Source organism: Octopus bimaculoides, chromosome 1, assembly GCF_046866305.1.
Source record: "Octopus bimaculoides isolate indiv1 chromosome 1, ASM4686630v1, whole genome shotgun sequence".
Lineage (NCBI taxonomy): Eukaryota > Metazoa > Mollusca > Cephalopoda > Octopoda > Octopodidae > Octopus > Octopus bimaculoides.
Genome location: NC_142928.1, coordinates 118,711,193 through 118,728,692, shown reverse-complemented (window position 1 = coordinate 118,728,692; position 17,500 = coordinate 118,711,193). Strand labels below are relative to the sequence as shown.

At 34.2% G+C, this 17,500-nt stretch overlaps 1 protein-coding gene across 3 annotated transcripts in view; it reads left to right on the top strand.

Moving 5' to 3' along the window:
* LOC106879743 (LIM/homeobox protein Lhx9) overlaps positions 1-17,500 on the top strand; it is a 126,190-nt gene that overhangs the window by 82,487 nt on the left and 26,203 nt on the right. For 2 of the 3 annotated variants that reach the window (XM_014929463.3, XM_089356864.1), the window contains 2 exons: positions 9,341-10,083; positions 16,497-16,834. In XM_014929463.3, coding sequence (XP_014784949.1) covers positions 9,341-10,083; positions 16,497-16,834 — 1,081 coding nt within the window. The remainder of the gene's footprint in view (positions 1-9,340; positions 10,084-16,496; positions 16,835-17,500) is intronic. The other variant, XM_014929531.3, reaches the window with a different exon arrangement.

Below are 17,500 nucleotides of genomic sequence, written 5' to 3'. Positions count from 1 at the left end.
AGGTTCCTACATTGCTTCTACCGACCAAATTTTACTTCCAGACGACACTTACTGAAAATGCTGTGCACTGTGATAGAACACAAAACTCATTATTCCGAAGCATTTTGTCAGTTACTCTACCGTTTCTGCCGAGAACAAAACATCGTCCATTTATATTTCACATTACTTCATTAAAATTTATTTGTTATCCGCGCTGGCTGTTTTATGAATCTTTATTTGTTGTCATGACTGTTCAATGCTTGTCACTGTTCACCACCACCAGCCGTTAATCCGCTTAGCCGGACGGCGATTAACAACTGTTTATTGACTGATTAGGTTTTAACATCGTTATCACTTATTCTCCATTAATGAGGGTATTAAGAAAGAAAACGGAACGTAAAAGATATAGATAACTAACTAAATATACAATTAAAAAAAAAAAAAGAAACAGAAAGACGACCCACATTTGCAAGAAACCTTGCACACACATGTAGTCTGATATAGTGTATTTTCTTTAACCTTTTCCATCTTTCTCATAATTATTTTAATCAAGCTTATAACGAAACTCACATTGTTTTCATGTAAATATTTCACTCACACCAAAATAACTTTGTCTGCATACAAATACACTGAATTATATTGGTTTTTATACAACTATTTGTTTTTATGCAAGGATAAACTGTTGTTTCTTTTATATCCCCATATAAACAGATCTAGCGCCAGGTCAATTTGATCAAAGGAACGACCTAGTAATTAATTACTTGTAGTATTGTGTATTGCACGGATAATTGTGTCTTTCATATAACCAACCATAAGGTTAAAATCAACAAGCTTATGCGTGTAAAAATGTGGGACCTTTTTGAATTACATACACACGTACAGTTCTTCTCATGCCAACTCTCATACAGTTTCTGCCTACCAAATTTTATTCTCCAAAACACTTGCTCAAGGTGTCACGCACTGTGGTAGAACAGGTAAAATCAGAAGACCTAGACGAACTTCCTAACCAGTGTGTGTGTGGTATCAACGGGGACCTATGTCCCCGTTGATACCACACACACACACACACACACACACACACACACACACACACACACACACACACACACACAGATCTGTCTTTAATTTCGTTCCAAGGCTACATGTACAAACCGTAACAAAACAACATTAAAGACAATGATTACTTATACACAAGGCCAGAAAGTTCAGGGGAAAAGAGCAGTCGATTAAGTCGATATCAAGACTAGACTAACGCTTATTTCATTAGTACCAGAAGCATGAAAGATAGATAAGTCGGGCTCGGCATGTAGGTATGTATGTGTGTGTGTGTATGTGTGTGCGTGCCTGGGCGCGCGTATAATATACAAGCAGTTAAATATAAGTCCGGTCATAGAGTGAGCAATGGTTTTGCATCCATAAAGCGCTTAGCTTTATAGACGACGCGCCAAAGTACTTTATGGATCCGAAACCATTGCTCGCTCTATGATCGGACATATATTTACTGCATGTAAACATATTACTGCTCTGTCCTTTAGAGTCTCTGCTTCTTTTTCAGATATATGATTCACTGACGATGATGATGATGATGTGTGTATGTGTGTGTGTGTGTACATACACTCCGTTTCCACTCTGTCGTCTATTCTTATTTTCGGGGTCGACTACGCATTTTATCCTTCCTTCGAGGATCGATTAAAATTAAGTACCTGGTCGATCTATTTAACTGGGTCAGCTCCCCACCCACGAAAGTCTCGACCTCGCGTTTTATTGTTATAAATTGTTATGTGTCGCTTAATTTTCGTTTATCTTCTGTGATTGTCTTTCAGTCACAATAATTTTTTCTTTCTTTCTTTCTTTCTTTCTTTCTTTCTTTCTTTCTTTCTTTCTTTCTTTCTTTCTTTCTTTCATTGTGGCTTTCTTCTGTTTGTAAAGAATCAGCTGTTTGAAATCTAGAGTTCCCTGCCCTTTGGCTCCGGATTTTGCGAGTGTGTACGTGTTCGTACACAAGCGTGTTTGTACGTATGTACGTGAGCGTACGCGTGCGTGTATGTGTATTTGTGTGTGTGTATGAGCGTGCGCATGTGCGAGAGAAAGAGAAGACGCGTCCATGCATGCTTGTAAATTTGTATGTACATGAGCATGTGCGTCCGTATGTATACGTATTTTAGCGTGGATATCTCAGAGCGTATTTATCTCTGTGCGTATGTATATTGCTTTGCGTGTGTATATGTGTTAACATGCCTGTGAGTGCTTCCACACACACACACACACACACACATATATATATATATATTAGTGCATGTATTGTGATCTATGTGTGAGTCAGTCTGCGCTCAAAAGTTCTGAAGCAAAAAAATGAAAATGCAATAAAGAAATAGATATAAAGTAAACGGATAACAAAATGAAAGTAAAATAAAAACAAAGAGAGCTAAAACAAGTAGTGCAGCCGTATGTAGCTCAAGCATAGCATGCACGGAGTCACGCACGGAGAACGGATGCACGGCAGCTAGCAAGGAGCTTGTCCATGTGTTCTCACTAACTTCAAGATAATTCTCCATATCGCTTGTTCGTCCGTTAAGTCCTTTTAGGCGACGATTGTGAATAAAGAGCGGCATAGTGTGTACTTGTGTATGTATGTGTGTATGTATGTGTGTATGTATGTGTGTATGTATGTATGTATGTATGTATGTATGCATGTATCAATGGATGGATGTATCGATGGTTGGATGCGATGTGAACGCGCGTGTCTGTGTGTGTGGTTTTCGGAAGCAATATTGTTTGAAAAAGTAAGGATTACGAGTACCAAGGAAACGAGTATGTGAAATGTAAAGCATAATACATAAAGGAATATATATGATGCTTCGAGCGCGCATGCACACGCTCACAAGCATAGTAAACACACATTCTGTCAGTCGCTATCTCTCTGTCTCTCTGTCTCTCTCTGTCTCTCTCTCTCTCTCTCAGCCATACATGGAATATTGAAGATTCTAATCTGTACTCGGGTTTCTCATCCGAAAAGAAAATGTGATCAGCAGTACAAACTGCGAGAAAAGAAGGCGGGTAGTGTTGATGATATGATAGTGGGGATTAGCTCGGGTTTCATCAAGCATGACAAGAGGTTGGTTACTTTCGTAAAGTTCCTTACTATTAAGTTGGCTTGCATATCGATATATCAAAGTAAGTTCGAGCAAACTATCTACGGTACCGCACGAATTGTTAGAAAAAAAAACCCAGTCAAATCTCTTTCTAATCGTTCTTAATAGAGGAAGGTCATGTTTGTTAAATATCCATAGATATTCTATATCTAAATGAAATATTCAAATCATACGCAGCAATTATTAAAAAGTGTAAAGATTCATCCAATAATGTAATCGTACAAATAGTGTTTAAAAACTGGAAGGTAAAGCGCCCTAATGTAATACTACAAGGCATCTTACCCAACGCTCTAATTTTTCTGCCAATGCATCTTAAGTTGCCATTGTCAATTTTCTAATGAAATGAATATTAATAATCAAAACAAAAAAATATTAAGTTCAAATATAATTAGATGCAGCAAATTTCTCATTTGTATATTTACAATGAATATATATTATTAATAACTATAATACAGATTAACTATCAGTTAATTAAGAATGTAACGTTAAAGATTTCAAATAAAATAGCATGGCATTTTTAGCGTGACAAAGCAATCAACCAACAATTAATATGATCAGTATTAATCGTTCTCAAATGACCCTTAGTTAAACCGATATCAACTGTTTTTAAATTATTGTAGTTGAGAAATTGTCTTTCTTTTTCTATGAGGCATCTATTCTATAAAACAGTAAATTTCCCCTCTCCCACCATTATCAGTTGTATTACATAATTTTGCTGTGTGAAGTGAATTGTAACAAATACGTTGTGGATTAAAATCTTTAGTATTACTCACACACGCACATATATCCTAATTCTGTTTATCTTTTATCCTCAGTTTTTATTTCATTCCTCTGTTTCTTTTATTTTTTCCATAATTTAATCAGCAAGGAAGAAATATGCCTTTGAACTATGTTGGCCCATCTAGCTCAATGAGATCGAGGTGGTTTGTGTTCATTTTGAAAGTCTTGAAATCAATATCTACAGGATATATGCGGGATCGAGCTAACTCTAGAGAGTTGATGCTCTAAAAAGAAAACATTGTATATCTTGGTTACTGAGGTTTGAGAACAGCGAGACATGATAAATTTCAGAAGGTGGAGAGTTGAATATGATGGTGATTTGGGTAAGAAAGGGACAGCATTGATTGTAGCAGTCATAGAATAGCTAAACTGAAAATAAAGTACGTCTGTGGAGCAGAAAGTGCAGTATTTGTGATGGAGAGTTTGCCAGTCACTTGGATGGCTTTCGTTTGGATGCAGTCCAGGATATGTGTGTGTGTGTGTGTGCCTGCGTGTGTGTATGTGTTTGCGTGTATGTGTGTGTGTGTACGTATGTGTGAACGAGCGTGTGTATATAAGTGAGTGTGCGTGTGCGTATCTGTGTGAGCAGCGCCAGTCAAGCTCATAGAAAAGTATATCATTGTGTTTTGTTTAAGCCTTATAAAGGGTGAGCAACTGTGTAAAGCGAAGTATTCCGTAACCTTATAAAGGAAGGTTAATCAATTTGTCTTCCACACATATTCTTACATCCCCATTACATAAATCTATTTCTCCTATATTCTTCTTCCTCCTCCTAATTTCTCTTTCTTCATCGACAACTCCCTTACTTTTGATTCCTTCTAGTCCACTTTTTCTTCTTTTTAATCTTTCTCTACTTCTATCTCCTTGCCTTTTCGCCAGTTTTATTTCCTTTGCTATTCTTTGTTCCCTTCTGTCAGTCTTCTTTTAGAAGACTCCTCCATTTTAACCCTATCTATTGTTTCTCTCTCTCTCTCTCTCTTTCTGTCTCTCTCCGCAATTTCGGCATTCCGTTTATTCTTCTCTTTCCACCCAACATCACCATCATCTCCGTCATCTATTCAATCCGCTTCTTTTACCTTCTTACACCTGCCTTCTCTCAAAACTTACACCACTTTTCCCCAAAACTCAGCTCATGGACACGTTTTTGCGACCATCTCATAATGAAGCTCTTTTCTTTCCAATCATCTACGTAGTTGAACCGCTTGTTAGAAATAGCAGCTAATTCTCCTTAAAGATGAAAAAATCATACTCTAAATGTTGGATTATGTGCTTCTAAACGAACAATGAGCGAAATCCGAAAAATAATCGTGGTTAAAATTCGTTGAAATGGTCGATCAGGACTAACTTAAGGCTAAACAAAAACAACTTGGACAACAGCCGCAACAACAAAATTGCCCAGTTTTCCCATTTCCATCCTTTTATATCTCATTCATATTCATATCGCTTTATTCTTTCTATCACCAACATCGATCCATTTTCTTTCTCCTAATCGTCACATTTCTCTCTTTTGTAATCACCTTTTCCTTAGTTTTCCCTATTTCTTCTCCTAGATATTCTTTTATTTTTTTTTTACTCTCCTTCCGTCTCGTTCCTCCTTCAACGTGATTTCTTTATATTTTCATTCGATAGTTTTGCTTTTAACCGTTGTTTATTGACTTTACTTTGCTCTGTTCTTGTTGCCTTGTTTTATTTTTCTTCTTTCTCGATACACTTTTATTATCTTGCCCTCAGAGAACTACATAAATATATAGGTATATTCTCTTTCTCATTCTTTCTGTCACTCCATAAACATAAATTACATACATGTATACATATGTGCGAATGCGCGTATGTGTATACATGCATTATATATATATATATATATATATATATATATATATATATATATATATATATATATATATATATATATATATATATATATATATATATATATATTATATGTATATATATATGTATGTATGCATATATGTATCTATGTGTGTGTATATACACACATATAATTATATACGTACACATATATATACATCGATGCTAACACATAAATACACATACATATATTAATACATAGATACACAGATACATACATGCATAAATACATACAGTGATACAATCGTACATAATACAAACATACATACATACATACATACATACATACATACATACATACATACATACATACATACATGCTTGCATGCATACATACATAACTGCTTCATACACACAGAACAATAACAACAGCAGCAGTAACACAGCACACGCATATTATAGGATGTGAGAGTGAAATAAACATTGTTATATGCGTATTACCCCTTGAGGCATATGAAATAAGTCGTCCATTTGATCCTTGTTATTTCCGTGATTCAATCAAAGTCGCCTGTATTTTCCTGTAGCTTTTCTCTTTTCTCTTTTCTCTTTTCCCAATCTCACGCCATACTAAACCAACAAAGTTTCTTTCTTTCTCTCAGTCTGTCTTTGTTTTCTTTCTTTCTTCCTTTCCTTCTTTCTCTTTTTTTTTTTGCTTCGTAAATGATAATAAATCCATTGAGAACACAGCAGAGAGAGAGAGAGAGAGAAAAACAATTGCCCAAACACAACATTTGATCATATTTAGCAGAGAAACAAGGCCAAAAATTTAATGAGGGAGATTAATCGAATCCCTCTCTTGACTGATCCTTTTATTTGTCGAATCTGGAATGATGAGAGACGAAGTTCACCCAGACAGGATTCGAACTCAGGTCATAGAGAGCCGGAACAAATGATAATAATAATCCTTTCGACGATAAGCACAAGAGCTGAAATTTTGGGGTCGATGGCTAGTTGATAACATCAGCACAGGTACTCAACTGGTTTTAATTTCGTAGACCCCGAAAGGAAGAAAGGCAAAGTTCGACCTCCACGGAATTTGAACTCAGAATGTAAAGCCGTAAGAAATACCGCAAAAGCATTTTACCCGACGCGGTAACGAGTCTGCCAGCTCACCCAACAACAGCAACAACAGCAACGCTCAACAACAACAACAACAACAACAACAACAATAATAATAATCGGCCTTGCTTTTCATCATTTCGGGGTCGATAGAATACGTACCTGTTGAGTACTATGGTCAATGTAATCGACTTGCCACTGCCCCTGAAATTGCTGTCTTTGAGCCAAAATAGTAGTAGTAGTAGTAGTAGTAGTAGTAGTAGTAGTAGCAGCAGCAGCAGCAGCAGCAGCAGCAGTAGTAGTAGTAATACGAAGAAGGAAGAGGATTTCTTTATTACGTTCATGTGTACCTTAAAGTACACAAAACATCGATTCAAAATATGACATTGGTGTTTACAAAAATCAAATAACAAATTTACAATTGGCTGAAAATTTTACTCAGACGGAAATGCACAGTATCGTTTATTCAAGTTCTAATTTGTTTATGCATACTATTAACTCCTAATTAATTTTAACCGGAAATGAACCACATGATAATTATTTAACAATGGGCATCGTTTATTTACTTGTTTAAGCCATGATTCAGTTATTATTTTGTCCATATTTTATTTCAATTCTGTATAATGCAATATATTGACGAATTGGCAAATTTGTTACATTGGCCAGATAGAATATACTGCAGTATTTATTCCGGCTATCTGATCTCAAACACTTATGAGATCAAAGTAAGCTGTGAAACTTTCGGGTGGATAAATAAAATCCAAATCCAGTACTGAGGTGATAATCACTTTTTCTCTCTTTTTCCTTTGGACTCCACTGATAATTCAGTGGACCAGAGTCACATTAATTTAACTTGGGAATTACGTTTAGGGTTTAAGTGTTAAAATTCAGTTGATGAAGCAATTGAATATTTATCGTCGAAACTAACGGAGAATATATCATCACAGTTGTTATCAGTCTTTTGGTTTCTGTAGTTTCAGTCTTGTTTGAATATTTTCTCCATCCATTTAGTTAAAGCCTTTGTTGCTGATTTTTTTATTTCTGGTTTCTGACTGGCTCCGTTCAAATGTATTTCAGAATTCAGCTGACCGCTATATGAATTAGTTTCACTGATTTTGTTATTATTGTTTATCTCTAAATCGACCCTGTTTGAGTAACAATATGATCAAAAGCATTCCAGTCGTGACTGTTCAGTTGTCTTAGTCTATCTTGAACTACATAGTCCATTTTCTTTTTTAAGACGACAGATGATTTGAGAAAAAAGAATTGACTGATATGTATAGCAACTCAAGCGTTACGGCTTTTTGTTGGCTAATAACCAACGATCACTACTTTCCATGTCAAAATTGCCAAGGAGAATTATTAGAAAGTAATTCTGTATGGTGTTTAATACCTAAGCATAAGCTGGTGAACAGTTTTTAGATTCTTAGGTTTACTAAGTAAAACACACATGCACTAACATACGTTTGTATTATTTTTGTTTTATCGTTCACAAGTAATCGAAATTATATCTTTTATGAAGTACCTGTTAATGTTTTTGTATTAATGTAGTTGATAAAAGAAGTTATAAACATTAATTTAAAGTCTGTTGACAACTTGAAACAAATATCTCGTGACAGATCCAGGATTTGACTCTCGTCAGTAGATTTGTTCTGCGTCGTGTTTCAAATTCGGGATCATGTCAAATAACTACTACACCCTTTATGTAGACGTGTACATAATCTATTTTATGTGTATATGGTAACGTTATTCACTAATCTGTACTTAGAGGTTTTATACAAGCAGTGTTGCTTGGTCTGCTTTACATCGGTGGACTGAAATGGATATTAGATAGAATCTGGCCTTTTTAAAAGGACAATAACATAAAGAAATATTATAAATAGTTCTCTAAGCAGTGGTATCGGTCATAACTTAAAATAAATTACGTACGCAGCTGAAGGGATTTAATGCATCAAAACAATCGTTCTACCAATCAATTCCATAGTTTTCGAAATAAAGTGGGATTTACCACTTCCATATCCTTTTGTGTTAGTTTCCTTTTTTATATTCATTGATATTTATGCTCACTGATATTTAATTGATTCAGCACTCACACACATTGATTTGGCACCCCCGCACGCACGCACGCACGCACGCACACACACATGCATACTTGTGTGTGTGTACGTATGTACGTATGTATGTATATATGTAAATATATATATATATATATATATATATATATATATATATATATATATATATATATATATATATACATAGGTGGTGCTCCGGTATGACTGCAGCTACATGGCTGAAACGAATAGAAAACTGCATACACATATACATATACATATATATGTGTGTATTCATGTGCGTGTGTGTATCTATATATACACACACACGCACACACACATACACATACCTAAATATTTATATATACATATGAAATGATGAGTATTTGACTTTGTTGATTTTACTGTTTTATGTCTCATCCCTGGCCCCTGATATTTCCCCTACAGACTACCAAGTCGCCGAATTCTGATCAGCAGGTAGCATTGATGGATATGAAACATCCGACGATGACCTCGACCAGTTCAGAGTGGCCATTTGGTCCCGAAGTAGATTATTCCTGCCGTCCTTCTAACTACAGTGGTGGGTTTATTGTCCATTTGCAGGGCAACACGGCCCCTCCAATGGTTACTGCTGTGGAACTCAGTGAAATCGCCATTCCCGATATGCTCAACTCAGTGAATCAAGGAAACGACAACCGCAGCAGCCGTGTGATCGGAAACAGCAACAACAGCAGCAATGGTGGAAGCAACAGCAGCAATGCCAGCAACACTCCCAACGCCGCAAACAACTGCAATAATAATGTCAGCAATAACATGAACGGTAATAGCAACATCAGCATCACAAATGGTAACAACGGCAGCAATACAACCACTAATAACATCCATCACCATCATACAGCACAATTGCATCATCATCACCATCATCATCACCACACTCAGCCACATCAACATCATTTACATCCTCATCAACTACCACCACATCATCAAAATTCCCTCATTCAAGATGAACACAAGCCTTTTGTTTGCGCTGGCTGTGGGGATCTGATCACGGAGCGCTACTATTTAAATGTGGCCAACAATGCTTGGCACTTTAACTGCTTGAAATGTTACGAGTGTAAGTCTACGCTAGACACGGAACGGTCATGCTACGAACGGATGGGTAACTACTATTGTAAAGAGGATTATCAAAGGTAAGCATATAAAATATTTTTATCTCTTCTCAACTTCAATTTGATGTTGTTTTTGCTTTGCTAGTGAACTTTTTGTTGTTGTTGCTTAGTTAAAGTCAACTTAAACACTTGATACATGGAACATATGCCGCTGTTTCATTTCTTTAATATTGTTACGATGATGATCAATCAAAAGGTAAGTGATAAGTTGAAGTGAAATAAATCTGTGATCCAAGATCTATGTATTATACATATTGTATTTGCTGAGTTAATGTCCTTTGGAGAAACAATGAAACGTGAATGGTGTTCATTACATCTTGTCACCTACTGTTCATTAAGTCTGGATATAGTGATTAAAATTTTGTCCATACAGTACTATTGCATATGCTTAGGATATATTCATGCTTACTTTGATAGAGATAAGGCCTCAGTAAACAATTTGTGAGCTGGTTCAAGTACTCTCAGGTAGAGATATTTCATGATGATTAAGTGTTAATAACAAAATTCTTTTACGAGATATTAAATTTACATATACTTATTTTTTTAAAATTTGGGAGCCATTTAACACACTTCTCTCTTTTACCCCCGGGGTAAGCATGACTATTACAATAGAATGCACCACTTCTGTCGATAAGAAGTCTTTCTATCGAAAACAAATTTATAGTTTAGGATATATTTAAAAATGCAATACTTGGGTATATCGTCTGTGTTGTATTCTGGGGTCCCTGTTTCGAGTGTTACAAATATACACCAGCAACCAGGCAACCAGACATAACTTGATTAAGCCTAGGTGTGTACCCATGCAGCATTCTACTAGCCCATGGCATCTAGATATAGAGTATACTGATTCATTATAACGTCTTCTGGAGCAATAAGCGATTACTTTTTCTCTAATTTAGTACAACACAAAATACTAATGAGATACTAGAAGACAAAGTAATGCACTGAAAATTAAGAAATCAAAAGTTTGGTGAAACGAGGTCGTTTAGACAAATCGGAATAAAATTCATCGAAGGCACGTTATATGCATGTAAGCATACGTGGAATCATATATATACACATAAATGTGCATATATGTGTATGTAAATAAATATTTATCTGTATCCTTGTAAGTGTATTACACACACATATATGTATACATGTATGTATATATATACATATACACACACACATACACACACATACATATATATATATATATATATTTACACACACATAAATATGCATACATGTATATAAATATATATTCACAAACACACAAACATGTACAAACACATACGTATACACATATGTTATATACATATATTCATACACACATACGCACGCTCGCACAAACACACATACACACACATATATTTAATTATTATTATTATTGTTATGATAATAATAATAATAATAATAATAATAATAATAATAATAATAATAATAATAATAATAATAATAACAACAATTATTATTATTATTATTATTATTATTGCATTATAAATATATATGCGTGTGTGTGTATATATAAATGCAGAGAAAGAGAGAGCTGCACATATATATACATATATATACACACACACATATATATATATATATATATATATATATATATATATATATATATATATATATATATACATACACACATACACATACACATTCATACATACATACATGCATACATACATACATACATGCTTTGTTGTATTATACATAATTCTGATATATCCATTGTCATCTTTGAAAAGGAAATTTCCTATTCACTATACATATTTTCACAACAGTTCTTTCAGGTAGGAGCTTTTTTTCATTAACAAGAATATTTTCGTTCTATCTCTTAATCATTTATACACACATACCTACACTTATAAAACGCAAGAAAATATACACCCATAGACGACACACATGCAGTATAGCTCCTTGAAAAGAAGCACGTTTTCTACTCAAAACGAAGTCCTTCTCATAATAGTTTTATACATACACGTGTCCTTTTGAATTTTTTACCGAAAATATTTTGATGGGGTCTAAATCAGTAAAGAATATCTTTTTTTTCATCAACAGATATTTATCTAGAGGGAAATATATATATATATATATATATATATATATATATATATATATATATATATATATATATATATATATATATATATATATATATATATATATGTATATATATATATATATGTATATATATATATATATATACACACACACACGTTCACATAAACACAGATATGTATACCAACATATAACTGTCTCTTAGAAATATGTGAGTGTTTGTGTGTGTAAATATTGAATTATATATTACTTTATAATTGTACAACTATTGCTTGTCTTCTGTAATTTTGCATACAAGCATGCATATATATATATATATATATATATATATATATATATATATATATATATATATATATATATATATATATATATATATATATATATGTATGTATATATATATATATATATATATATATGTATGTATACATATGCATGCACATAGGTGCACTCTACATTGACATTTTTAAACACAAGTAGAAATATATTTTCAAAGAAACCAACATCCAAATATGATTCAATAAAAAGTTTGTATGTATGTATATATTTTATGTACATTGGGTTCACACACATAGACAGATACATACACGCATACGTAAGTACGTTTATATATAAATACGCAAACATACATATATATGCACACATGTACACATATACGCATGCACTCAAAATGCTTATAAATTTACTCAAACTCTAGGAAAAGAAATGGTTGTCTGAAATCTTCAATAATCTTAGATATGCATCATGTAGTATTGGACCTTGACCTTTGAACAAAATCCAATTGTAACTAACGTACTATTTTCTTAATTGAAATATGATAAATAAACTCAAAGTGATCTTTATGGTCTGTCAAAGTGCAGGAAATAGCAGTAAATTTCACTCTGCTAATATCATAGTTGAAAAAGGAGAGACATTATATAATAGAGATATGTAGTTTCCGAATTAAAGGTGAGATGGTCATGTCTGGAAATTCTCTGTTCAACAGAATCGATATATTTGCCTTTGGCATATCCATATTATTTTGTCATAGAAAAATATGACAATGAAGTTTGCAAGTTCTTTGCCTTCATCCAAAGATCATTAGGACATTCTTGAAATGAATTTAAGATAGGCACAGGAGGCAATCAAAAACATGTTGCATTCTAAGCTGGACATTTCTTCAAAGCTGTGACTTTGTTAATATGTGGAAAACATACCATTTGCTTGTTCTTCACAATAACATGATTAGATAAATTTTAAAAAATAATCAGAAAAAAAGCCGCAATACTATTCACATCCACCATTCGCAAGAGATTCTTGTGTATGTGCATGTGTGTATGTTCACGTGTGTGTATGTGTGTGCGGGGGCATATGTTTATATGAGTATGTGCGCATGTGTATGCGCTTGGAATTCTTTTGTTCTTGCTGTTAAAACGATCGGAATAATTTGATTATCAACATTTTCTTTAGATAGCCAACTTTCTTAATGTTCTAATTTTTGTTGTTTAAGATGCCAACATGGCGTCAGAGTTAAGTGTCTGGACTCCAGTTTTGACAGAAGTTGGCAGCTGACATTTTATTTCACTCACGCGCTCACATACTCATATGTTGATATACATAAATATGTATATTTATATATAAGTGTACACACACACGCACACACACACACACACACACACACTCACACACACACACACACACACTCACATACTAGCATACATATATATATACACCCCCCCCCACATATATATATATATATATATATATATATACACACTTGATTGTGTGTGTGTTTCGACCATCAAAATTATAATATTCCCTGTGGACGTCCCTTTGACTTTTGCTTTGAATTTGACATCGAACTGCATATTTATCTATCTATCTATCTATCTATCTATCTATCTATCTATCTATCTATCTATCTATCTATCTAACGCAGTATAGCGTGAAAACAGCAGAAAGATTGGGTATTTAACCCTTATAAGACAGGGTGAAAGGGAAGTTGTTAGTAGACGGCTACAGGATGTGAACACGTCACTCTTGAATACCGGCTTAATACCATTAAGCTAAACGATTCACGGATAACAATCGCCGTCAAATTAAACGCTAAATAATGATAGCTTTTTTTTAAAATGCGACATATTGTAAGCAAAGTTTGGAAGCATCGAATCTTTGTGCTGTTTTCGCGGCTATACTGCATTCGAAATATATTTTCTTGTCTGTAATATATCAAACGCATTCGACGCTTCCAAAGTTTGTTTACAATATGTCGTCGCATTTCCCATTAATACACACACGCAAAACACGCGCGCGCACACGCGCACACTCACACATACACACATACCCAAACACACGCACACACACACACGCACGCACACACGCACACACACACACACACACACACACACACACACACGTATATACATACATGGTGCATACTGCGCACGTATAGGATTAACGTAATAGACTGTAATTTTTTAGTTCATATTTGAACAAATTAAATAAATATTCATTCATGTAGAAGCATAATATTACAAGAAATCTTACACACTGACCTTATTACCATATCAAAGGCAAATATAAATGGTGCACAACGTTCTCAACTAAGCACTACAATATACCGATTAACAGTTTTAATTGTCTAATTCGTCTGCAGATTTAGAATTTATACATAAATACATATATATGCACGTATCTGAATATATATGTATATCTACAAGTGAGACTTAAGGAGAATACAGTTTGAAAGATTTTGTAGTAATACTTCTTCATGATATGATGTGTCCAACTTCATCGTAATGAGAAACATAGATCGCTGTACTGAATTTGCATACCACAAAGTTGTAACGGCAACTGAAACATTCTAGGGTAGCCTACTGTGAAGATCCTGGGATCGGTAGTATCATTGGACGTTTATGAAAGTCATGCGATATTGAAATCTTGCCTCACTGATAAACCTTAACATGCACACGCGCGCACACACAAGGATTGAAATCACAAAATATTTAGAGTAGAACAAAACTAACTGTTTGCATCTCACCTTCTTTCTTCTAAGAATCTTTTATTTTAGCTCAAAATCAGAAATAGTCTCCAATGCAACAATAGCCGGTACTCTATACATTTTTGTTGTCATCTTTTCCATCGTACTACATAAGAAAGGAAAAGCCACAACGTATAACGCTGATTAAGTCTTTTAGTATGAAGAATAAAAAGACTGTCTTTAAGTGAAGGCGACTAGATTTTTTTTTATAAGACGGACTATTAAGTTGGAGATGATTAAAATCCACGATTAAACGTTTATAACTAAATCACCAACTATTTAATTACTCAAAATATTCCAGATTAATTTATTTGAAAACCTCCTTGCATCTTACACATAAGATTGATGTTTAAGATGTAAACACCAGTGTTAACTTGAGATACTGATGGTCAATGGACATTTCTTAGAGATTCAAAATAGTCAAGGTTCCCGTCGGCGAGAAGTGTGTTCCTGAAAAGTCGAGATTCTAACCATGTTTCAGTTCTTGTTTGAAGCTAAATCTTGCCCCTTACTGTTTTAGTAAATGCAAAATCGTTACAATTTACTATCTTTTTCCCCCTTCATCAAAAATATGGAATATTTAAGCTTCACTAGAAAGAAGCCAATGACTTATAGTTTTACGGTCCTTATAGTTTTACGGTCTAGTGAATAAATGAGCGTTCGTTCTCAATTTCAACACCCGGTTGTAATAATTTAATGTAATCTACTTCGCTAATACTCTTGAGATAAGTTATGAAAATCATAGTCTTATTTTCTATTTTCTATAATAGCAGATACTCTTTATATAAGAATAACAACTCAGTATGTTTACTTTCAAGAACTTTGTTAAAAGACTCAAACTGCGCTCGCGCTCTTGTTCGTTCTGCTTGTTCTGTTCGTCGTTATTTTAGTGCAAGTATTTCGCTATAATCTTCCCCCCAAAATGCATGTATACCAAGATTGCTTGATATACCTTTCAAATAAGAAGTGTTACTTTCAGTGTAAGAAGATAATAGACTCTATCCACTCAGTCTATTATGAGTGCTCAGTGGTAGGTGTCTGAGCGGATAAACCAATGGATTTCCCATAAGGTACAGTCACATGATTGTCTTACTGCAGGGTCTTGACTTATATTGCGTGGTTCCTTTGTACAATACAGTTAGTTATAGATATCTACGACTACATGCTTATCGCAGTTATTTTAAAACCAGTTTAGTAGAGAAAGTGACTGTAGCCGGATGGAAGGCAAAGTTAAACGCTAAGATATATGTAATGTAAAGCCAAGTTGAACTAGACATTTAGCTGGAGTTTTCTAGTTACTTTCAGTTTACTACTTTGTATTACATTCCCCATTAAAATATTATCATTTTCTGCTTTTTTTCCTCCACAGGTTATTTAACACTCAACGATGTGCAAGATGCGGGATGGGTATTCAGTCAACAGACTTGGTGATGCGAGCCAAAAACCACATCTATCATGTATCGTGTTTTACTTGTTTCACCTGCAACAAAGCGTTGCAGGCGGGGGACACATTTGGACTTCGGGAACATTTTGTATACTGCCAAGTCCATTACGAGGATTCCTATCAGTCGGAGTACATTTCTTTGTCTCCAGACATGAACGCAAATCAAACCCCTTACTATAATGGGGTAGGGACCTTACAAAAAGGAAGGCCTCGGAAACGACGTAGCCCCAACTTGAATTCCGAAGAGTTTGCACAAAATATGGGTAAGTGATACTGCTTGTTTTCCAAAATGTCTTTCTGATTAACTGTATATTTATTGACTGTTTAACGATAAGTTTATGTGCATTTATGGTATCTTAAGGTTGTGTGTGATTCAGGAACGGCTACTACTTTCGAATTTTTGTGAGAATTTGGAGTTGGCTAATTTAATCCTGATATCATACGAGTTTCTTAACTTCTCCTGCTTTTCACAAATCTCTAGGTTTCATTAATTCTATCTACCTATCTATCTATCTATCTATCTATCTATCTATCTATCTATCTATCTATCTATCTATCTATCTATCTATCTATCTATTTTGTCTGTCTGCCTGTCTGTCTGCCTGTATGGTATGTATGTATGTATGTATGTATGTATGTATGTATGTATGTATGTATGTCTATCTATTTATCTACACACATATATTAATGCGTGTATATGTATTTATACATATATAAGCAATATTAAGCTAAAACAAACTCAGTAAAAAGAGTACTATTTTTTCATTGGTTCATATGTTTAAGTGGTTTTATCTATTTGTTGCTGGTTGGTTTAATGTAGTGCACATGTCTGCATGTATGTTCCGTTGGCGCATATGTGTATGTGTGTTTTTCTATACCAGTTGAGACGGGATTATATATTTTGGTAATGTTTATTTGCTGTTTGAAAC